The following is a 24,971-nucleotide window of genomic DNA, read 5'->3' as shown; positions in this document are numbered from 1 at the left end:
CTTTTTTCCTACCTCTTTTTCTATTTTGAGATTTTTAAAAATTCTTCAAAAATCAATGTTTGCATTTACTATACTATTTTCCCTGGTCTCATTCTTAATATCCCTTCAGGGAGCCAGGCAGGGGGGACAATAAAGTGAAGGGTACACAGTATAAAACCAAGTACAGTTTAATTTCTCTCACTTGATCTCTCTTGTCATATCCCTGTAAGTTCCTTTCCCTTTTTTTCATCCCTCTTTAGTCTCTGACTTTTTCTCTACTGTACCACCCTTTCTACCTCCTTCTGATTCCCTTTCTATCTTCTCCAAGTAGAAAAAAATGGTCATTAGAGAGGGAGAGCTGGAGTTGTGTAATACAAAAGGGTTGACAGTATGTTATGTGTGCAGTTACATTCATTTCATGAGGATTTGTCCCTTTGAGCTTAAAACACTGCCTTGTGTCAGTAAGTTTCACTAGAACCATGGTTACTAGACATAACACTCAGAAGATTGTGAAGACAAAGTTTTACGCATTTTCTTAGCTGTTTAAAAATATTCTTTCAAAAATCCTTTTATGTTTTTGTGTATATTGAACAATTTGCATGAGAGAAAGAGAGATGGAGAGAGAACCGGCCCTGTTTTGCCTCTCACAAGGTACCCACTTTCAAAAGTCTCCTTAAGCCCTTGGCCTAGAATCCCTCAAGTTGCCTTCACACTACATGCCTAGACCTCCTCACTTTCCTATCTCCTGAGCTTGGCTCCCTACAGGGATGCTAGGAATGAGACCGGGCAAATGTCCAGGCCCGGAGTCAGACTGATTTAGATTTGAAACCCATCTTTATGTCTTATTAGCTCAGTAACCTTAGACAAGTTATTTAACTCTCTTAACAGTTTTCTCACCTTAAAAACGGTGCTCATAAAACCAGCCACATTATATTGTTATCAACATGTGATAATCTGATCCATAAATGTATTAATCACAATGTGTGGTAATAATTGCCATTTAATAAATAGTATATATCATTTATATATACACAAATGTACCTACATTTATATCCCATGCGCCCATCTTTTCTTCATATACACATGCAATTTACTTATCTGTCCTCCATGCCATTCGGGCAGAGTCCTGCCCTTCTGCCCTTCAAGCATTCGCATTTTTCCAAATTCACAAGTAGCTAATGTAAGAATCTAATCAATGAAAATATGCTAATAAGAAAGAAAGAGAAGAAGACAGTGACTATGGCCTGCCAACTCAAATATCCCTCAGTGGTAAAATATGGCTTTTGGAAACAAAACTGTACTAAAAATTGCATAGGCCAGAGCAGTGACTTATAGTGTGAATTTTAAGTAGCACCACTTGGAAGATTTCTGTAGTAGCTCTCTGGAGCTGTGGCCACTTCTGTTACATGTGCTAATAACAGAAGCCATCACTAATTTTAAAATAATAAAACTTAAATGGATACTGTGTCCTTTTTCATATAAACCTTTTTCATATGTACATGCAGAGATACTCCATCTACCCCAGAACATTCTACAAAACAAACATAACTCATAGGAAAATAAGGCAATGGGAAGGCTAAAATGCTCATGTAATATCGGTGATAAAGCAAAACCTAGAACAAAATTCTCTTTTCAAGTCAATATTTCTAGATCATATGACAGTAATGTTCTAAGGTGTAACTAAAAAAAAGAAGCCTAGCTTTGAAAACTGTCCAAAAGATTCAAAATCTGTGAATTAGGCAATGGCAAGAGAGTCACACCTATTGCCACGCTAACAGGAAAGACTTAAATAATGGACTCAGTGCCTGGCCATGCGAGTCAGCCACTTAGTCATTTTTCTAGACGCTATCCATCATTGAACACATTCCCGAATTTTATGCAACCTAATTTAAACGTCTATCTGGCTGTTCTGATCGGAATAAACATTCTATCAAGGTAAAAGCTTGACAACCCTGACACCTAGTGGCTGTGAAGAAAATAGTGATGATCAGCTTGGGAAAATTAGCGAGCTAGTTACTGTGGCAGTATCTCACAAACACATAAAATTTAATGATTACTAATATTTTTTAAAAATAATATTTCAGAAAGCAACACTATAAAAGTATATTTTGCTCTTTATTTATTTGGAGATCTATACAAGGAAGCTAAAATACCTGCATTTGTAAAGCATATTTTCCTTCAACCTTACACATCTAGCAAAATTCCACTAACCTTCAGAAATCAAACAAGAAAACTAAAGATTGATTCATTTTGGCATATTCATGATTATTTCCCTTAATTTTTATGTACATCTACATCCTTTTCCTGACCATCAAGTGGTTTTTCTTCTCAAGTATCCCCTTGTCAAATGTAAAAGCCATCTGGCCAAGTCATCACAGAGGTTTCCTTTATGACATTGAGGCAGCCTTAGTCAAAGTGTAGTTATATCTTCACAAACTAGCAGGAGTTTTCTTTAAAATAAGTATAAGGACACATGTTGAAACCCCCAAAATGCACATCTAAAAACAAGGACCACAAAGAATGCTTCAGGAAGCCGTATGAATGCAGCAGGTCAGCACAGCACGGCACAACCTATTTCTGCCCTAAATATTAGAAGATAAGTCTCCCCAGATCCACTTAAACCCGACAGGCAGGAATGGCAGGAAGCATAAAGTGTTCATCTCCACCAAGGAGAGTCTCCTACCTGCTGACGTTTGAAGGCTAAATAATCCAGATTTTCCAGCTCCTTTCCAAGTTTCTGGTAGGTTTTCTGGAGATCAGATTTATTGGAAACATTTTTAAGAGATTCAAATGTTCTTTGAAACTGAAATTGAAAACAAAGGAAAATAATTAGAATAGCAGTACATTTTTCTCAAATGCCTAACTACCCAAAACAGAGAAATAGTCCACACTGAGCCTCAGTTTCTCTCACTCATAATAGAGATTTAAAAATGCTAATTGCCTTTCAATGAAATAAGAAAGACTGATTATAAAGAATTAGAAACTGTATTATAAGTAAAACCAACATTATTATATGAATGGGAAGCATGTTTAATCTTCATTCCAACAAAAGAGCATACTGCATTTGAAAAAAAAAATCTGTGTTTTAGAATACAGTGCCACTTTTAAGAAAAAAAATTGTGATGAATGTACAACTTCAAATCACAAGGAAGTATTAGAGCGCTCACATTCTAATCATGGAAGCAAATACATGTAAAGGTAGTTACTTGCCTCGGTAGAAATATCTATGCAAAATAAGCACCCTACAAACTTCAGCCAGGAAGATCTCTCAGATACTATATTTTGAGAAGAAAAGAAAACTAACATTTTGGTGATCGAAGCATATGCAGCATGTTCAGCAAACATTTATTCATTTCTGCTCTATAACACAGATGAGTTATAAAATCAGTTCTGCTGAATCAGAATGCTTCTGCTCATTTTTAAGTCAGATACTAGATAAACACAAAGGAGACAAATTGCAGTAGATCACAGAATATTGTGCTGCTAATAATTAATTAAGCAAAGGGAGCTCACACGAAATTCAATTCTTGGTTTATTTTAGTAAATTAGAACATACTTTGGAAGATTAGTGATTGAAAATGTCAAGTAATGTCACTAGCAATGACATTTGCATTTGCTCTCTCTTCATGTCATTTATTTCCCATATTCTCACTGCGTGCCTTTAGACAGATTTCTACAGATAGAAACTTCACCATCTTAAATACAGCAGAATTCCACTGTGACTATGATGCTTTGAGACAGGCTAATAAGATTTTATAGAATATTATTAAGTTTCCAGGGAAATGATTTGACCCTTACCATCCAAACTCTATGGAATAAGTCATATTATAATGGCATTCTATTGAATTAAATCCTCAATTTCATGAAAGCAACATGTTTATCTCAATCCAAAATGACAGAGGAAAAAGAAATGGGAAATAACAGTGCTAAGCTTACACAGCTACAGTAAATTAAATTCAACAAATAATCTTTTAGAACCTACTATGCACAAGGTACTATAAATATAAAACATATTTCCTGCCCTAAAGGAACTTACAAGCTACAAGGAACTAGACATGAAACTCAGAAATGGGAAAGACGCTGACATTTATTGAGTGCCTGCTCAGTGCCAGGTACTTTGTGCTTTTTTTTTTTTTTAAGATTTTATTTATTTATTCATAGAGACACAGAGACGGAGGCAGAGACATAGGCAGAGGGAGAAGCAGGCTCCATGCAGGGAGCCTGATGTGGGACTGAGATCCCAGGACCCTGGGATCAGGCCCTGAGTCCAAGGCAGACAGGCAGGCAATGAACCACTGAGCCACCCAGGCATCCCTGCTTCATGCTTTCCAAATTAATCCTATTTCTCTCCCCATTCTACAGTGAGTAAACTAGCACTCAGAGAGTGTAAACTGGGTTTTTATTACAATGTTTATGCTCTTTCTACTATACCACTAACTCTAACAAAAGGCAAGGTAGTAAAGAGAGTACAAAAAGAGAGAGAGAGAGAGAGAGAGAGAGAGAGAGATAAAAGCAACGTGCTAAAATAGAAAAAAACTAATTATACCAATCTAGGGACTCAGGCTACACAGAAGACATGAAGCAATCTAAATTGGGCTTCAAATGAAGGACAAGTTCTCAGAGCCTTAACTGGGAACAGGTTCTTCCCATCAGTTTAAACATAGCCAAAAACTGCTCATTTTCCCCCTTTTAGAGCACAGTAAACAAATTTATCTTGATATAATTAAAATGACTTCTATATTAATTATCTATCATGTTGTGTGATCATTCTGTGCCTTGCCCATTTCTTGGTCCCTTTTCACTACATTCAAATGGAAACACCAAATCTAATATTCTAAACAATTTAAGTAATTTTATCTACAATTAATATAAACTATTTTACCAATCTGTTAAATTCTAAACACTTTATTTTCCCTGAAAAACATTAGCTCTACTTCTAAAATATATTTTCTTCACATTTATTTCTGTGAAGCTTCAAATAGGAACTTTAAGGTAAACACATTCATTAGTCTTCAAAATAAAAACCATGAAAACCAAGCAATACGCCCAGGGCCAAAGAAGAAAGGAAGAAAACCCAGCAAGAATACATCATCACAAAATATTTCTATGAAAGATCAGTTTGTGTAGAGACTTTTAAGTTTAATCTTTCATTATCAAGACTCACACTCTGCATTTATTGATACCAAATAGCTCAAAGTACTCAAACTATGATGATTCATTTATTTAAGTAGATTTTTTTCCCATACAACAAATAATTGTCAAGGAGACGTAATACAGTATCTGTAGTATACTTTAGGTTAGATCCCTACTAAACACACTCCATTTCTCTCTATGTGTGTGCGTGTGTGTGTGTGTGTTGTGTGTGTGTATTTAAACATGCTAAAGAGTAAAAGCAATAATTTTACCTTGCAGATAAACAATGCTGATGTACAAATGATAAAAATAAGACAATGATTAAAGTGAGTTTTAGAGATTTTACTTTTAAGATATTAGATGTTGACTTCATTTGAGGATTTTTCATTCCAATAGGCCACTGTACTTGATCACTGAAATAGACCTCTTGAGATTTTCTCATTAGTTCAGTGCATTGTAATTTCATTATGTTGACTATATCTCAAAATAAATGATCTCCCAGTTGAAGATATGTTGGGAAAGGAAGCAGAATTAATTGAAGAGATTTTAACTTTCTTAGATTTTACTTGTTCAAACTTTTGAGTGGAAATTTAAAATAAGCAAAGAAGCCCCAATAATTTATTGAACATTAAATTTATCCTGTGTTAATTTTTTCTCTTATCAGAATATTCAAATATTAAAAAAAAGCCAAGTGAATAAACCTGACCATCAAACAAGCCTAGAAATGTTCTAAAACTGCTAAAACTGAATATCAATATGGTCTCTGGATTAAGAAACAAATGCACATTCTGTCCTATCTGACTACCTTATCAAATATCACAGGGCAGACAAGACAAAAATTAGAAGATGCAAACATTATCTCTAAGCTCAAATTTTGCTATTAAAATAAGCACTGTAAATACCTCCAGTGTGTTTTCTCATCAAATTCTTTTATGTTCAGATTTTAGTTCAGGATGGCAATGTAAGAAAGTCTTGAATTCACATCCTCCCACAGACACATTCAAACGACAGCTATATATGGAACAATTTCCTCTGGAAAAAAACTAAAAACTAGCAGAGCAACCACTTCACATCAAGCAAATGAGAGGCAAACCACATCAAAGCAGGTAGGAAAGGCTGAGACAATCTCACCATAAACCCCATATCTCCAGCGTGGCAACCCACATTTGGGAGGAAACTTGAAATCCACAGCTATTCCCCGAGTGTTTTTTGTTTTTGTTTTTTTTATTTCATTTTTTTTTTATTCCCCGAGTGTTAAAGGGCTTGTACACCATGTCAGGCATGCCAAAATTTAAGACCAACACCTGAGAAAAACCTAAAACAAGTGGCTTTGAAGACCAATGGGGCTCATGCCCACAAGATCCACAGGGCTGCGGCACACTGAGAAATGGCTCTTAAAGAGCTGTATGCAGCAGCTCCTGGGTGGCTCAGTCAGTTAAGCACCGGACTCTTAATTTCAGCTCGGATCATAATCTCAGGGTCATGAGACTGAGCCCCACAGTGAGTGGGCTGTGAGATCAGTGGGGAGTCTGCTTGAGATTTTCTCTCTCCCTCTCTCTTTCTTTGCTCCTCCCTCCCTCAAAATAAATAAATAAATCTTTAAAAGAAAAAAACTCTCCTCAGCAGGGAGTTCAAACCAGGCCTGATCCCAGGACCCCAAGATCATGACCTGATCTGAAGTTAGATGCTCAACTGACTGAGCCACTCAGGTATAACTTTTCCTTTTTTTTTTTTTTTAATTTAATTTTTTTTTTTTTTGAGGAAGAGAGGAGAATCAGCCCTTTGAAAAGCATCCCAACTGTATGTGAAGACTCATTTGCCAATTTTATTTTATTTATATTTTCATTTTAATTCCAGTATAGTTTTAACAATGTTACACTAATTTCAGGTAGACAGTATAGTGATTCAACAATTCTATACATTACTCAGTGCTCATCAAGATAAATGTACTCTTGGAGTGCCTGGGTGGCAGAGTCAGTTGAGCATCCAACTTGGTGTGGTTCAGGTCTTGATCTCACAGTCATGTGACCAAGCCACTGCTTCCACACTCAGTGCAGAGTCTGCTTGAAATTCTCTCTCCCTCTCCCTCCACCCTCCCCACCACATACTCTCTCTCTCTCAAAATATAAATAAACCCTTAAAAAAAAAGTATACTCTTAACCTCCATCATCTATTTCACCCATCCCTGGTAATCACCCACCTCCATCTGGTAATCATCAGTTTGCTCTCTATAGTTAAGAGCCTGTTTCTTGGTTTGTCTCTTTTTTCCTTTGGGTATTTTTTTAAGTCATTTCCATTCCAGTTAACAGAATGTAATATTAATTTCAGCTGTACAATATAATGATTCAACAGTTCCATATAAAACCCGGTGCTTATCACAAGTGCACTCCTTAATCCCCATCACCTGTTTCAACCACCTGCCCACCCATCTCCCTCCATCAGTTTGTTCTCTATAGTTAAGAGTCTGTTTCTTGGATTATCTCTCTTTTTTTCTTTCTCTCCACTCATTTGTTTTGTTTCTTAAATTCCACATATGAGTGAAATCATATGGTATTTGTCTTTCTCTGATTTATTTCACTTAGTATAATACTCTCTAGCTCCAGTCAAGTCATTACAAAAGGCAAAATTTCATTTTGTATGGCTGAGTAATATTCCATTGTATGTATATGCCACCTCTTCTTTATCCACCCATCAGCTGATGAACACTTGGGCTATTTCGACAGTTTAATTATTGTAGATAATGCTGTTATAAACATCAGGGTGCATGTATTCCTTTAAATTAGTACATTTGTATCCTTTGGGTAAATAGCTAGTAATGCAATTGCTGGATCATAGGGTAGTTCTATTTTAAACCTTTTAAGGAAACTCCACACTTTTTTCCAGAGTGGCTGCACCAGTTTGCTTTCCCACCAACAGTACAGGAGAGCTCTCCTTTCCCGACTGCCTCAGCAACACCTGTTGGTTCTTGTGTTGTTGATATTAGCTATCCCAACAGGTGGGAGGTGTTACCCCATTGTGGTTTTGATTTGTATTTCCTTGATGATGAGTGATTTTGAGTATCTTTTCATGATGTCTGTTGGCCATCTGGCTGTCTTCTTTGAAAAAATGTCTCTTCATATCTTCTGCTCATTTTTTAATTGGATTATGTGGGTTTGGGGTGTTGAGTTTTATAAGTTCTTTATATATTTTGAATAAAAATCCTTTATCAGATATGTCATTTGTAAATAACTTCTCCTATTTCATGGCTGCCTTTTAGTTTTGTTGATTATTTCCTTCATTGTGCAGAAGCTTTTCATTTTAATGAAATCCCAATAGTTTATTTTTGCTTTATTTCCATTGGCTCAGAAGTTGCTCTGGCCAATGCCAAAAAAGTTACTGCCTGGTTCTCTCCCAGGACGTTTATGTTTTCAGCTCTCACATTTAGGTCTTTAACCCATTTTGAATTACCTTTGTGTATGATATAAGAGTATCATCCAGTTACATTCTTTTACATGTTGCTATCTAGCTTTTCCAACACCATTTTCATCCACTGGATATTCTTTCCTGCTTTGTCAAATACTAATTAACCATATAGTTCTGGGTTTCTGGGTTTTCTATTTCTGTTCCACTGATCTACATGTCTATTTTTATACCAGTACCATACTACTTTGATTTGTACGGCTCTGTAATATAACTTAAAATCCAGAATTGTGATGCTTTAAGCTTTGTATTTCTTTATCAAGGTTGCTTTAGCTATTTGAGGTCTTTTGTAGTTCAATCCAAATTTTAGGATTGTTTATTCTACCTCTGTGAAAAATGCTGTTGGTATTTTGATAGGGACTGGATTAAATGTGTAGATTGCTTTGGATAGTATAGACTTTTTTAAGATTTTATTTATTCATGAGTGACACAAAGAGAGAGGAGAGAGAGAGAGAGAGAGAGAGAGAGAGAGAGAGGTAGAGACATAGGCAGAGGGAGAAGCAGGCTCCATGCAGGGAGCCTGACAGGGACTCGATCCCGGGTCTCCAGGATCAAGCCCTGGACCGAAGGCAACGCTAAACTGAGCCACCTGGACTGCCCTAGTATAGACATTTTAATAATATTTGTTCTCTCGAACCATGAGCATAGAATTTCTTTCCATTTCTTTGTGTCATCTTCAAGTCCTTTCACCAGTGTTTTATAGTTTTCAGAGTACAGATCTTTTACCTCTTTGGTTAGCTTTATTTCTAGGTATCCTGTTTTAGTGCAGGTGTAAATGGAATGATTCTTAAATTTCTGTCTCTCCTGCTTCACTATTGGTGTATAGAAATGCCACAGATTTGTGTATGTTAATTTTGTATCCTTGACTTTACTGAATTCATTTATCCATTCTAGCAGTTTTTTGGTGGAATCTTTTGGGTTTTCTATATATATAATCTGCAAGTGGTGAAAGTTTTACTTCTTCCTTGCTTGGATTGTTGTATTTTTTTTTTTCATCTTGGTGGAAAAAACCATCCTAGCCTCAGTGTGGCTAGGACTTCCAGTACTATGTTGAACAAAAGTGGTAAAAGTGGACATTTCTGTCTTGTTCCTGACTGTAGAGGAAAAGCACTCAGTTTTTCCCCATTTAGGATGCTATTAGCTGTGGGTTTTTCACATACAGCCTTTATTACTATCCCTACTTTCTTGAGGCTTTTTTGTTTTTATCAAAAATGGATGGTGTACTTTGTCAAATACTTTTTTAAATATTTTATTTATTTATTATGAGAGACACAGAGAGAGACAGAGGCAGAGACATAGGCAGAGGGTGAAGCAGGGTCCATGCAGGGAGCCAGATGTGGGACTCAATCCCAGGTCTCCAGGATTACACCCTGAGCCAGAAGGCAGATGCTTAACCACTGAGCCACCCAGGTGTCCCGTCAAATACATCTACTGAAATAATCACCTGGTTTTTATCCTTTATTTTACTAATGTGATGTATCAGACTGATTGATTTGCAAATATTGAACCATTTTTGCAACCCAGGTATAAATCCCACTTGATCATGGTGAATGATTTTTTTTAATGTATTGTTGGATTCAGTTTGCTTGTTTTTTTTGTTGAGAATTTGTGCATATGTGTTCATCAGAAATATTGGCCTATAGTTCTCTTTCTTTTGTGGTGTCTTTAATCTGGTTTTGGTATCAGGGTAACGCTGGCCTCACAGAATGAATCTGGGGGTTTTCCTGCCTTCTCTATTTGTTCAAATGTTTGAGAATAGGTATTAACGCTTCCTTCAATGTTTTTAGAGTTCACTTGCGAGGCCATCTGGTCCTGTAATTTTGTTTGCTAGGAGTTTTCTGATCACTAATTTCTTTGCTAATAATTGGACTGTTCAAGTTTTCTATTTTGAAAGTTTATATGTTTCTAGGAATTTATCCATTTCTTCTAAGTTGTCCAATTTTTTGGAATATAGTTTTTCATAATATTATCTTAATAATTGTATTTTCATGCTGTTACTTGTTTCTTCTCTCTAATTTGTGATTTATTTGGGTCCTTTCTCCTTTTTTTTTAATGTCTGGCTAAAGGTTTATCAATTTTATTGATTTTTTTTTTCAAAATACATTTCCCTGTTAGGACCACTTTTGATGCTTCCATAAGGTTTTGGGCTGTTGTGTTTTCATCTTCATTTGTGTCTGTGTATTTTATTATTTCCTCTTTCATTTCCTTTTTGATCCATTCACTATATAGTGGCATGTTATTTAGCCTCCATGTATTTGTGGCCTTTCCAGATTTTTTCTTCTAGTTAATTTCTAGTTTAATAGTATTGTGGTCATAAAAGATGCATGGTATGACTTTAATATTTTTGTATTAGTTGAGGGCTGTTTTATGACCTAATATGTGATCTATTCCGGAGACTGTCCCATAGGTACTTGAAAAAAATGTGTATTCTCCTGTTTTAGGATGGAATGTTCTGAACGTATCCTGTTAAGTCCATCTGGTCCAGTGTGTCATTCAAAGCCATTATTTCCTTGTTGATTTTTTTGTTTAGATGATCTGTCCAACGATGCAAGTGGATAGTTAACATCCCTTACTATTATTGTATTATTATCAGTTAGTTCCTTTAGTATTATTGTTAACTGCTTTGTGTATTTGGGTGCTCCCATGCTCAGTGCATAAATATTTACAATTTTTGGACTCCCCTTTATTATTATATCATGCCCTTCTTTGTCTGATATAAGTATTGCTACTCCAGCTTTTTTTGATATTTATTTGCATGATAAATATTTCTCCATCCTCTCAATTTCAATCTGTACATTTACAAAGTAACTATTGATTTTTATGTATTTATTGCCATTTTATTACTTGTTTTATTGTTGTTTCCAAAGATTTTCTCTGCCCCTTTCTTGTATTTCATTCCTTTTTTGCTGATTTTCTTTAATGATATATTTGCATTTCTTTCTCTTTATCTTTGCCTGTTTAGTAGTAGTTTTTGATATATCATTACCATTAGGTTTGTATATAACCTCTTCTTCAAATAGCAATCTATATTAAGTTGATGATCATTCAAGTTTCAAACAGTTACTTTCTCTTCTTCGATGTTTTAGGTATATATTATTATATTTTATATCCTTTTTTAATGTGAGTTCCTTGACTGATATTTACATAAATATTCATTTTTACTGCTTTTGTGTTTCCAACATAATTTATACTATCACTTTTTTGTCTCTCCTTTCCACTCAGAGTCCTCTTTCATATTTCTTGCAGAGCTGTTTTAGTGGTCATAAACTACTTTAGTTTTTCTTTGTCTGGGAAACTCTTTATTGCTCCTTCTGTTGCTGAATAGATTATTCTGGGCTACAGATTTTTCCCATTCAGAACTTTGAATATATCATGCCACTCCCTTCTGGCTTGCCAAGTATCTGTTTAGAAATCTGCAGCTAGCTGTTTGGGTATTCCCTTGTAAGATAAGGAATTCTTTTATCTTGCTACTTTAAGATTTTTTCTTTATCACTATATTTTGCAAATTTACATACAATATGTCTTGGTGGTGGCCTGCTTTTGTTGATTTCGATAGGAGTTCTCTGTGTCTCCTGGATCTGCATATCTGTTTCCTTCTGCAGATTAGGGAAGTTTTCAGCTATTATCTCTTCAAAGAGATTTTCTGCCGCCTTTTCTCTCGTCTTCTAGGATTCCTATAATACAAATATAACTTCATTGGATGGAATCACTGAGTTCCCTAAACCTATTCTGTTGCATAATTCTTCTTTCATTAGCTTCATTGCTTTCTTTTACTTTGTCATCTAGATCATTAATTGATTCCTCTGTTTCTTCTAGCCTGCAGTTCATTGTATCAAGGGTGTTTCTAATCACATTTATTGTATTCTTCATCTCTAAATCCTTTTTAACTCTTTTCTATGTGTAAGGATCTCACTTACGTCTTCTATGCTTTTCTCAATCCCAGTGAGTATCCTTATGATTGTTCCTTTAAGTTCTCCACCATGCAAATACTGAAAGTTTGATTTCTTACTTGCTGATTTGGATGTCTTTTATTTCTTTTTGTTGTCTGATCACTCTGGCTAGGACTTGCAGTACTATGTTAAATAACAATGGTGACGGGCACTGAGGAGGGCACTTGATGGGATGAGCACTGGGTGTTATGCTATATGTTGGCAAATTGAACTCCAAAAAAAATATATAAATAATAAATAATAAATAATAAATAAATAAAATAAAATAAAAACAATGGTGAGAATGGACATCCCTGTCTTATTCCTGACCATAAAGGAAAAACTCTTAGCTTTTCCACATTGAGGATGATATTAGCTGTGAATGCTACGTATATGGCCTTTGTGATGCTGAGGTATATTTCCTCTGTCCCTACTTTGCTGATGATTGTTCTTTTCTTAATCAAAAATGAATGCTGAATTTCCCAAATACTTTTTTTGCATTTAATGACAGGCTCATAAGATTCTTATCCTTCCTTTTATTAATGTGGTGTATCACATTGATTTGTGGATATTGAACCACTCATGCAGCCCAGGAATAAATCCCACTTGATCATGGTGAATAATTCTTTTAATATACTGTTGGATTCAATTTGCTAATATCTTGTTGAGAATTTTTACATCTGTGTTTATCAGGGATATTGGCCTATAATTCTTTTTAAAGGGGCCTTTGGTTTTGGAATCAATGAAATGCTGGCCTTGTAGAATAAGTTTGGAAGTTTTCCCTCTATTTCTATTTTCTGGAACAGTTTCAGAAGAATAGGTATTAAACTCTTCTTTATATGTCTGGTAGAATTCCTCTGGGAAGCCATCTGGTCCTGGACTTCTGTTTGTTGGGAGAATTTTTTTAAGGATTTTATTTACTTACTTGAGAGACAGATATCAAGAGAACATGATGGGGAAAGGGGTAGAAGGAGAAGCAGTCTCCCCATTGAGCAGAGAACTAGAGCAGGGCTTGATCCCAAGACCCTGGAATTATAACCTGAGCTGAAGGCAGATGCTTAACTGACTGAACCACTCAGGCACCCCTCCTGGGAGTGATTACTGTTTCAATTTCTTTGCCGGTTTGGGTCTGTTCGGATTTTCTATTTCTTCCTGTTTCAGTTTTGGTAGTTTGTAGGTGTCTAGGAATTTGTCCATTTCTTCCAGATTCCCTAGTTTGCTGTTATATAGTTTTTCATAATATTCTCTTATAATTGTTTGTATTTCTGTGATGTTGGTTGTGATCGCTCCCATTTCATTTATGATTCTATTTACTTGGGTCCTTTTTCTTCTTTTTGATAAATCTGGCTAGGTGTTTATCAGTTTTATTCTTTTGAAGAACTAGCTCCTAGCATTGTTGATCTGTTCTACTGTTCTTGTTTTGCCTTTTTTTTTTTACTTCTGTAGCATTTATTTCTGCTCCAATCTTAATTATTTTCTTCTTCTGCTATCTTTAGGCATCATTTGCTGTTCCTTTTTAAACTCCATTATGAAGGTTAAGTTCTATATTTGAGATTTTTCTTGCTTCATGAGGTAGACCTCTACTGAAATATACTTCCCTTTTAGGACTGCATTTGCTGCACCCCAAAGGTTTGGAACTCTCATGTTTTCAGTTCCATTTGCTTCCATGTATTTTTATTTCATCTTTAATTTCCTGGTTTACCCATTCATTCTTTAGTAGGATGTCCTGTGACCTCCATGTATTTGTGGTCTTTCCAAATGTTTACTTGTGGTTGACATCAAGTTTTATACCACTGTGGTCTGAAAATATGCATGGTATGATCTCAACCTTTGGTACTTGTTGAGGGCTGATTTGTGACCCAGTATGTGATCTATTCTGGAGAATGTTCCATGTGCACTTGAAAAGAATGTGTATTCTGCTGCTTAAGGATGAAATGCTCTGAATATATCTGTTAAGCCCATCTGGTACAGTGTGTCATTCAAATCCACTGTTTCCTGGTGATTTTCTGCTTTGATGATCTGTCCCTTACTTTAAGTGGGGTGTTAAAGTCCCCTACTATTATTGTATTATTATCAATGAGTTTCATTATATTTGTTTTGTTTTGTTTTGTTTTAATTTTTTTTTATTTATGATAGTCACACAGAGAGAGAGAGAGAGGCAGAGACATAGGCAGAGGGAGAAGCAGGCTCCATGCACCGGGAGCCCGACGTGGGATTCGATCCCGGGTCTCCAGGATCGTGCCCTGGGCCAAAGGCAGGCGCCAAACCGCTGCGCCACCCAGGGATCCCAGTTTCATTATATTTGTGATAAACATAATGAAATTATGTTTATATACTTGGGTGCTCCCAAGTCGAGGGCATAGTCAAAATTGTTAGATCTTCCTGATGGACAGACCCCTAAATTATGATATAATATGATAATTCTTCATCTCTTGATACAGTCTTTGTCTTAAAATCTTGTTTGTCTGACATACGTATGGCTACTTTGGCTTTCTTCTGATGTCCATTAGCATGATACATGGTTCTCCATCCCCTGTCTTTCAATCTGCAGGTGTCTTTAGGTCTAAAATGAGTCTCTTATAGGCAGCATATAGATGGATCTTGTTCTTTTTTTTAATCCATTCTGATATCCTATGTCTTTTGATTGAAGCATTTAGTCCATTTACATTTAGAGTGATTATTGAAAGATATGAATTTACTGCCATTGTGTTATCTCTAAAGTTGGTTTTCTGGTTCCTTTCTCTGTTACTTTCTAGTTTTTGTTGCTTTTGGTCTTTTTCCCCAACTCAAAGTATTCCCCTTAATATACTATAAGGCTAGTTTAGTGATTGCTAATTCCTTTAGTTTTTGTCTGGAAAACTCTTTACCTCTGCTTCTATTCTGAATGATAGTCTTGCTGGATAAAGTATTCTAGGCTGCATAATTTAACCTAATTTAACATAATTTAATTTCAGCACACTGAATATATCCTGCCACTTTTTCTGGCCTATTAAGTTTCTGTGGACAGATCTGCAGACAGATCTGCTGTGAACCTAATCTGTCTTCCCTTGTAAATTAAGGATTATTTTTCCTTTGCTGCTTTCAGGATTCTTGTCTGTATTTTGTAAATTTGACTATGACATGCCTTGGAAATGGTCAGCTTTTATTGATTTTAATGGGAATTCTCTGTACTTCTTGGATTTTGATGTCTGTGTCCTTCCCAAGAGTCGGGATATGTTTAGCTATATTTGTTCAAATAAACCTTCTGCCCCTTTTTATGTCTCTTTATCTTCTGAGATTTATATGATATGAATGTTTTTATGTTTTAATACATCATGAGTTCCCTTTGTCTATCTTTGTGATCCATTAATTTTGTTTCCCTCTTCTTTCAGCCTCATTGTTTTCCATAATTTTATCTCCTATATCAATGATTCATTCCTGTTTTATCCATCCTCATTGTTACAGCACCTATTTGGGTTTGCATCTTGGTTATAACATTTTTAATTTTGGCCTGACTAGAGTTTGGTTCTTTTTTTTCTCTACAGTAAGGGATTCTTCTATGCTTGTTTCAAGCCCAGCTAATATCTTTATAATCATTATTTTAAACTCTAGTTCAGATATCTTACTTTTATCTGTATTGATTAGATCACTGGCTGTCCTTTCTTCCTGATCTTTCTTTTGGGGCGAATTCTTCCATCTTGTCTTTTTTGATGTTAAAAAACAAAGTAATATAAAATAAAAAATTTATAAATCAATCAATAAATAAAGGAAGCTAGATTGTAGGTGTGTTTTGGCCTTCTTGTTAAAAGAGGCTTGGTAGAAAACAGGAAAAGAAAAAATTTAAAAATTAGGGCACCTGGGTGGCTTAGTCAGTTGAAGCATCTGCCTTTGGCTTAAGTCATCATCTCAGAGTCCTGGGATTGATGCCCCCTTGGGCTCAGCAAGGATTCTGCTTCTCCCTCTTCCTCTGTCCCTCCCCCTGCTTGTGCTATCTCTCTTTCTCAAATAAATATATAAAATCTTTTTAAAAAAATAAAAATTTTACAAAATTGCTCTTTCTGTATCCAAACAAACAACAAACTCATAGGAAACTAGATCCCGTTTCCCTTAGAGCTGAAACTTAGAGTAACACTCCTATGATCAGAACACTTGATATGTATGAGGTTTTGTGCTGGTCTTCTGGGAGGAGGGACCTGCTATTCTGATTCTCAGATGAACATGCCCTAGGGGAGTTGAATCTACTGGGCACAGGGGGGCAGCACTTTATGTAATGACTCCATTCTCCACTTGGTGGCACTGTTTAGTCACTGAGGTTGACCAGTGCTTTTGGGCAAGGGGGTGAAAATGGCTTTACCAGCTCTCTCATCTCAGGAGTGGTAAGTTCGCACCAGCCACTCTTCAGGAAGCCCTCATACACACACAATCACCACCGTCCCCTGTGTCCCTGGCTTCTGCCCCACCTTCACCTTGTCTGTGTCCAAGCTGTCCGCCTGCCAAGCACAGCTGTGTTTCAAAACCCCCACACTTCAGAAGCCCCAGAGTGCAGACCATGGAGATCCTCTTGGGGAGGATCTCACCACTCTTAGGCCAGTGCCAGCTTGTCCCAGGAAACAATCATCGGACCATGCAATCACTGGACACACAGCCAGCATCAAAGTTTGCTGCCCTCAGCAGTGTCTTCATTCCTATACTGGTGAACAGGGCATCTCAATGGTGCCCCTAGCATCCTTTGCCCACAAGAGGCCATATCACCTCTACCAAATTCACTCCAAGCAGGATAATCACTTCTCCCCAAGCCACCTAGGGGTGTGTTCAGACCATGCTACCCACTACCAGGGCTCTGCTTTGCTTCCCCATTGGAGCACCACCAGGTGTGACACTAGCTATGGTGCTGACCTCTGAAACTTCAGATTCTTTGCTCTGCTGTTTATAGAAAACTGGTGGTATTAAAACTCTCTCCTTTTTTCCAATGTTTTTGGGGAACAATTTTCTTGTGCCATACCCTGTGTGTATTTTCACCTTTTTTTTCATTTTTTCTTTCTCTCTCATTCTGTCTTACTAATTTCTCCTCAATCAGGGTTTCCACTCCTGCAAAGCTAGAATGGTTCTTTTCTCCCACAAATCAACTCTACAACTCCTACTTTCCATGCACAGTTTTTTCTGTTTATAGACATGCAGCTTTGTTCCATGTCTACAAAGACTTCTAATTTAATACTTTTCTGGACGTGTTTGAGGGTAGAGGCAAGCCTAGGGTCACCCTATTCCTCTGCCGTCTTAACTCTCCTGATCAGACAAAAGGTACTTTAAAACAAAGACTATAAATGATGAAAAAGAAGGACACTACATAACAATAAAGAGATCAACTAAATAAGATGATAAAACATTTATAAATATTTAAGCACTCAACACAGGAGTACCCCAATATATAAAGCAAATATTGATAGACCTAAAAAGAGTTATACAAACAGCAATATAATAATAGTAGGGGACTTCAATATCCCATTTACATCAGTGGGTAGATCATCAAGACAGAAAATCAATAAGGAAATATCAACCTTAACACATTATACCAGATGGACTTAACAGAAAATTCAGCACATTCCATCCAACCAAAAGCAACAGAATACACATTTGTCAAAAGTGCACATGTAACATTCTCCACATTAAACCATGTTAGGTCAAAAACAAGCCTTAACAAATTTAAAAAGCTTTAAATTATACTAAACATCCTCTCTGAACACAATGCATAAAACTGGAAATTACTTACAAGAAGAAAACCAGAAAACTCACAAGTATGTGGAGATTAAATGATATGCTACTGAAGAATGAATCAATGAAAAAAATCAAGAGATAAAAAATAGTTTGAGAAAAATGAAAAGGTAAATACAACATGACAAAAGTTACGGCATCTAGCAAAAACAGTTCTAAGAGGGAAGTTCATAAGCAATAAATGTCACCTCAAGGAACAATAAATATCTCAGGTAAACAACCTAACTTTAATGTAACACTCTGTGTCAACTATACTCAAATTCAAATAAAATAAAACAAAACAAAAACCCATGAACTTTTAAAAAGCTTTTTGAACTTTATACTTCAAAATACTAAAATAAAAAACAAAGACTAAAGTTGCTGGAGTGGGGGACACCAGTGTGGCTCAGTGGTTGAGCGTCCGCCTTCCCCTCAGGTTGTGATCCTGGGGCCTTGAGTTAGAGTCCCACATCAGGCTCTCCAGAGGGAACCTGCTTCTCCCACTGCTTATGTCTCTGCCTCTCTCTCTTTGTGTCTCTCATGAATGAATGAATGAATAAATAAATAAATAAATAAATAAATAAATAAATAAATAAATAAATTTTTTAAGGTTACTGGAGGGAAGGGAAATAACAAAGATCTGAACAGAAATAAATAAATAGAGACCAAAAGGATAATAGAAAAGATCAATGAAACTAAGAACTGGCTCCCTGAAAAGATAAACAAAAGTAACACACCTTTAGCTAGACTCATGACAGGGTGATACTACAGAAATACAAAAAATGATAAGAGATTACTATGAACAATTATATGCCAACATATTGGACAACCTAGGAGAAGTCAACAAATTCTTAGAAACCTACAATCTTCCAAGACCAAGTCATGAAGAAATAGAAAATCATAACAGACTAGACACTAGGAAAGAGATTGAATAAGCAATCAAAACCTCCCAACAAACAAAAGCCCAGGACCAGATAGCTTTACTAGTGAATTGTAGCAAACATTCATAAAAGATTGAACGACAATTCTCAAATTTTTCCAAAAAATAGTGGATGCAACACTTAGAGACTTACTTTAAGAAGGCAGAATTATCCTGATACCAAAACCAGACAAAAATGTCACAAGAAAAAAAATTATAGGCCAATATTCCTGATGAACATGGATACAAAAATACTCAACAAAATATAAGTAAATTGAATTCAACAATGCATTAAAGGGATCATATACCATGATCAAATGGAATTTATTCCTGAAATGTAAGGATGGTTCAATATCCATAAATCAACCAACATGATACAGCATATTAACAAATTGGAATAATAAAAATCATATGATGATCTTTTTCTGCATCTGAAAAAAACCTCTGATAAATTTAACACTCACTCATGATAAAAACAAAGTGGGTATAGATGAAACATAGTTCAATATAATAAAGACCATATATGACAAGCACATAGCTCACATAATAATCAGTGATGAAAAACTGAAAGTTTTTCCTCTGAGATTGGAAACAAGATGAAGATGTCTACTCTCACTTTTATTCAACATAGTACTGGAAGTCCTAGCCAGAGCCATTAGCCAAGAAAAGGAAATAAAAGGCATCCAGATTGGAACAAAAGAAGTAAAACTGTCACTATTTGCAGGTGACCAAGTATTATATATATATATATATATATATATATATATATATATATATATATATAGGAAGCCCTAGAGGCACATGGGTGGCTCAGTTGGTTAAGTGTCTGCCTTCAGCTCAGGTCATGATCTCAGGATCCTGGGATCAAGCCCTTCATCGGGCTCTCAGTTTGGTCTCTCCCTGATCCTCCCTCTTTCTTGCTCTCACTGTCTCTCAATTAATTTTAAAAATAAAATAAAATAACCCTAAAAACTCCACCAGAAAGCTGTAAAAACTAGTAAATGAATTGAGCAAAGTTGCAGGATACAAGTCAATATATAAAAATCTGTTGTGTTTTTATACACTAATAATGAACTATCAGGGAGAGAAATTAAGAAAATTCCATTTACAATGGCATCAAAAAGAATAAAATATCTAGGAATAAGTTTAACCAAAGAGGTAAAAGACCTATACACTGACATCTGTAAAACACTGATGAAAAACCTGAGGACAACACAAATAAATGGAAAGATATTCTGAGTTCATGATTTGGAAAAATTATCATTGTCAAAATACCCATACTAACCAAAGCACTCTACAGGTTCTATGCAATCCCTATCAAAATTCCAATGATATTTTTTTCAGAAATTGAAAAAATAATCCTAAAATCTGTATGAATACACAAAAGACCCCAAATAGCCAAAGTAATCTTGAAAAAGAACAAAACTCAAGGTATTGTGCTCTCCAATTTCAAACAACAAAGCTATAGTAATCAAAAAATTATAATAATAGCATAAAAACTGACAAATAGATCAATGGAACAAAACAGCCCAGAAATAAATCCGCACATATATGGTTAATCAATTTATAACAAAGAAGCCTAGAATATGCAATGGGAAAAGAACAATGTCTTTAATAAATGGGTGTCTAGAAAAACTGGACAGCCACATGCAAAAGAGTGAAACGGGACAACTATCTTATACCATACACAAAAGCTAACTAAAAATAGATTAAAGACTTGAATGTAAGACCTGAAACCATATAACTCCTAGAAGAAAAAAACATAAGCAGACCCCTTCGTGTCAGTCTTGGTAATAATTTTTTTTATTTGATACCAAAATAAAGGCATCAAAAGAAAAAATAAGGGGCACCTAGGTGTCTGCCTACCACTGAGCGTCTCTCTTTGGCCCAGTTCATGATCCTGGGGTCCTGGGATCGAATCCTGCTTTGGTCTCCTAGCAGGGAGTCTGCTTCTCCCTCTGCCAATGTCTCTGCCTCTCTCTATATCTCTCATGAATAAATAAATATTTAAAAAAAGCAAAAATAAACAAGTGGAACTAAAGCAAACTGGAAAGTTTCTGCACAGCAAAGGAAACAATAAACAAAATGAAAATACAACATACTGAATAGGATAAAATAGTTGCAAATCATATATCTGATAAGTGGTTAATATCCAAAATATATAAAGAACACATAAACTCAATAGCAAAAAGACAAACAATCTGATGAAAAATGGGCAGAAGATCTAAAGATACATTTTTCCAAAGAAGACATACAGATGACACACAGGCAAATGAAAAGGTGCTCAAGGGCAGCCCCAGTGGCGCAGCGGTTTAGCGATGGAGTCCCACATCGGGCTCCCTGCATGGAGCCTGCTTCTCCCTCTGCCTGTGTCTCTGTCTCTGTCTCTCTCTCTCCCTCTCTATGTGTGTCCCTCATTAATAAATAAATAAAATCTAAAAAAAAAATAGAAAAGAAAAGGTGCTCAACATCACTGAGCATCAAAAAAATGCAAATCAGAGCACAAGGAGATATCACCTCACACCTATTAGAATGACGATTACTAAAAGACAAGAAATAACAAGTGTAGGGAGGATATGAAGAAAAGGGAATCCGACAGAAATTGAAGATGGCGGAAGAGTAGGGTTCCCCAAGTCACCCGTCCCCACCAAATCACCTAGATAACTTTCAAATCATCCTGAAAACCTACGAATTCTGTCTGAGATTTAAAGAGAGAATAGCTGGAATTCAGTGAGAAGAGTTTGTGCTTCTGTCAAGGTAGGAAGACGGGGGGGGGGCTGGGGGGATAAAAAGGCATCCAAGGGGGAGGGGCCTTGCGAGAAGCCGGGCTAAGGCTGCGGGGCCAGTGCCCCCAGGACAGGAAAGCCCCATCCAGGAGAAGCAGGAGCTTTACCAATCTTCCCGGAGGGAAAGGCGCTGGCAGGGAGTTGGAGCAGGGTCCCGGGGGGCGGGGATGCCCTCAGGCTCCCGGGGGCACTAACAGAGCACCTGCGCCCAGAGAGAGCACACCACACCCTGCGGCCGAGCTCCCTAAAGGGCTGCAGCATGCCTGTCGCGGCCGGGAGCGCGGCCGGGAGCAGCTCGCGGGCGGCTCCGGCGGCTCCACGTGGAGGGGGCTGCGCGGCCAAGAGCGCAATTCGGCAGGGCAATTCCAGCGGCACAGGCCCTGGAGCCCAGGGCGCTGGGGGACACAGCCCAGGATCTCGTGCTCCCCCCAGGGACAGGCAGAGGCCGGGAGGACACAGGGCAGCAAGGATGCTCCTGCCACCGGGCGGCCTCGAACTGAGCAGGTCAGCGCCCCCCGCCCCTGGAGCATCCAGGCCCCTGAGGACTGGGAGCTGTGGTAGTTACTGCAGAAGCTGACTCCAGGGCTGGAGAGCTGGCCGCCACCACTGTTGTTGTTCCTCCTGGTGCCACCTTGTACCTGGGACTGAGCAGGGGCCTCACAGGATAAACAGCTCCCACTAAGCCATGCACCTAGCAGGGGGCTAGGCAGCTCCCCCAGGTGCACACACCTGAGAATCAGCACAGCAGGCCCCTCTCCCAGAAGACCAGCTAGAAGGACAGGGGAAAAGCAAGTTATTGACAAAGCAGCACTGGAAAGCTCCAGGGGAAGTGGAGGGATTTACAGTATATAGAATCAGAGGATTCTCCCCCTTGTTTTTTGTTTTCTGTTTGTCCCCCCACCTTTTTTTTTTCTTCTTCCTTTTTTTTTTTTCTTTTTTCTCTTCTCTATTTTTCTCCTTTTTCCAGTACAACTTGTTTTTGGCCACTCTGCACTGAGCAAAATGACTAGAAGGAAAAACTCACCTCCAAAGAAAGAATCAGAAACAGTCCTCTCTCCCACAGAGTTACAAAATTTGGATTACAATTCCATGTCATAAAGCCAATTCAGAAGTACAATTATAAAGCTACTGGTGGCTCTAGAAAAAAGCATAAAGGATTCAAGAGACTTCTGATTGCAGAATTTAGATCTAATCAGGCCGAAATTAAAAATCAATTACATGAGATGCAATCCAAACTGGAGGTCCTAACGATGAGGGTTAACGGGGTAGAAGAATGAGTGAGTGACATAGAAGACAAGTTGATGGCAAGGAAGGAAACTGAGGAAAAAAGAGAAAAACAATTAAAATATCATGAGGATAGGTTAAGGAAAATAAATGACAGCCTCAGAAGGAAAAATCTATGTTTAATTGGGGTTCCTGGGGGCGCCGAAAGGGACAGAGGTCCAGAATGTGTATTTGAACAAATCATAGCTGAGAACTTCCCTAACTTGGGAAGAGAAACAGGCATTCTTATCGAGGAGATAGAAAAATCCCCCCTAAAATCAATAAAAACCATTCAACACCTCGACATTTAATAGTGAAACTTGCAAATTCCAAAGATAAAGAGATGATCCTTAAAGCAGCAAGGGACAAGAAATCCCTAACTTCTATGGGGAGAGCATTAGGATAACAGCAGACCTCTCCACAGAGACCTGGCAGGCCAGAAAGGGCTGGCAGGATATATTCAAGGTCCTAAATGAGAAGAACATGCAGCCAAGAATACTTTATCCAGCAAGGCTCTCATTCAGAATAGAAGAGATAAAGAGCTTCCAAGATAGGCAGAAACTGAAAGAATATGTGACCACCAAACCAGCTCTCCAAGAAATATTAAGGGGGACCCTGTAAAAGAAAGAAGTCCAAGGAAACAATCCACAAAAACAGGGAATGAATAGGTATCATGATGACACTAAATTCATATCTTTCAATAGTAACTCTGAACGCGAATGGGCTTAACGACCCCATCAAAAGGCGCAGGGTTTCACTGGAGACAAAAGCAAGACCCATCCTTTTGCTCTCTACAAGAGACTCATTTTAGACCTAAGGACACCTCCAGCCTGAAAATGAAAGGTTTGGGAACCATTTACCATTCAAATGGTCCTAAAAGAAAGCAGGGGTAGCCATCCTTATATCAGATAAATTAAAGTTTATCCCAAAGACTGTAGTAAGAGATGAAGAGGGACACTATATCATACTTAAAGGATCTATCCAACAAGAGGACCTAACAAACATGAATATTTATGCCCCGAATGTGGGAGCTGCCAAGTACATCAATTAATATCCAAAGTTAAGACATACTTAGATAATAATACACTTATACTTGGTGACTTGAATGTAGCACTTTCTACAATCGACAGATCTTCTAAGCACAATATTACCAAAGAAACAACAGCTTTAAATGATACACTGGACCAGATGGATTTCATAGATATGTACAGAAATTTACATCCAACCGTAACTGAATACACATTCTTCTCAAGTGCACATGGAACTTTCTCCAGAATAGACCACATACTGGGTCACAAATCAGGTCTTAACCGATACCAAAAGATTGGAATCATCCCCTGCATATTTTCAGAATATAATGCTTTGAAACTAGAACTAAATCACAAGAAGTTTGGAAGGATTTCAAACACGAGAAGGTTAAGGACCATCCTGCTAAAAGATGAAAGGGTCAACCAGGAAATTAGGGAAGAAGTTTGGAAGGATTTCAAACACGTGAAGGTTAAGGACCATCCTGCTAAAAGATGAAAGGGTCAACCAGGAAATTAGGGAAGAATTAGAAAGATTCATGGAAACTAATGAGAATGAAGACATAACCATTCAAAATCTTTGGGATACAGCAAAAGCAGTCCTGAGGGGGAATTACATTGCAATACAAGCATCCATCCAAAAGCTGGAAAGAACTCAAACACAAAAGCTAACCTTGCACCTAAAGGAGCTGGAGAAAAAACAGCAAATAGATCCTACACCCAGCAGAGGAGAGTTAATAAAGATTCGAGC

General features: G+C 37.1%; 1 protein-coding gene across 3 annotated transcripts in view; it reads right to left on the bottom strand.

The window, feature by feature from the left end:
* CTNNA3 (catenin alpha 3) overlaps positions 1–24,971 on the bottom strand; it is a 1,663,516-nt gene that overhangs the window by 1,502,275 nt on the left and 136,270 nt on the right. For all 3 annotated transcript variants that reach the window (XM_055308926.1, XM_055308927.1, XM_055308929.1), the window contains exon 5: positions 2,663–2,782. In XM_055308926.1, the coding sequence (XP_055164901.1) occupies positions 2,663–2,782 (120 nt within the window). The remainder of the gene's footprint in view (positions 1–2,662; positions 2,783–24,971) is intronic.

Source organism: Nyctereutes procyonoides, unplaced genomic scaffold, assembly GCF_905146905.1.
Source record: "Nyctereutes procyonoides isolate TBG_1078 unplaced genomic scaffold, NYPRO_anot_genome, whole genome shotgun sequence".
Lineage (NCBI taxonomy): Eukaryota > Metazoa > Chordata > Mammalia > Carnivora > Canidae > Nyctereutes > Nyctereutes procyonoides.
Note: the sequence above shows the minus strand (reverse complement) of the source record. Positions and strands in the feature narration are given on the sequence as shown.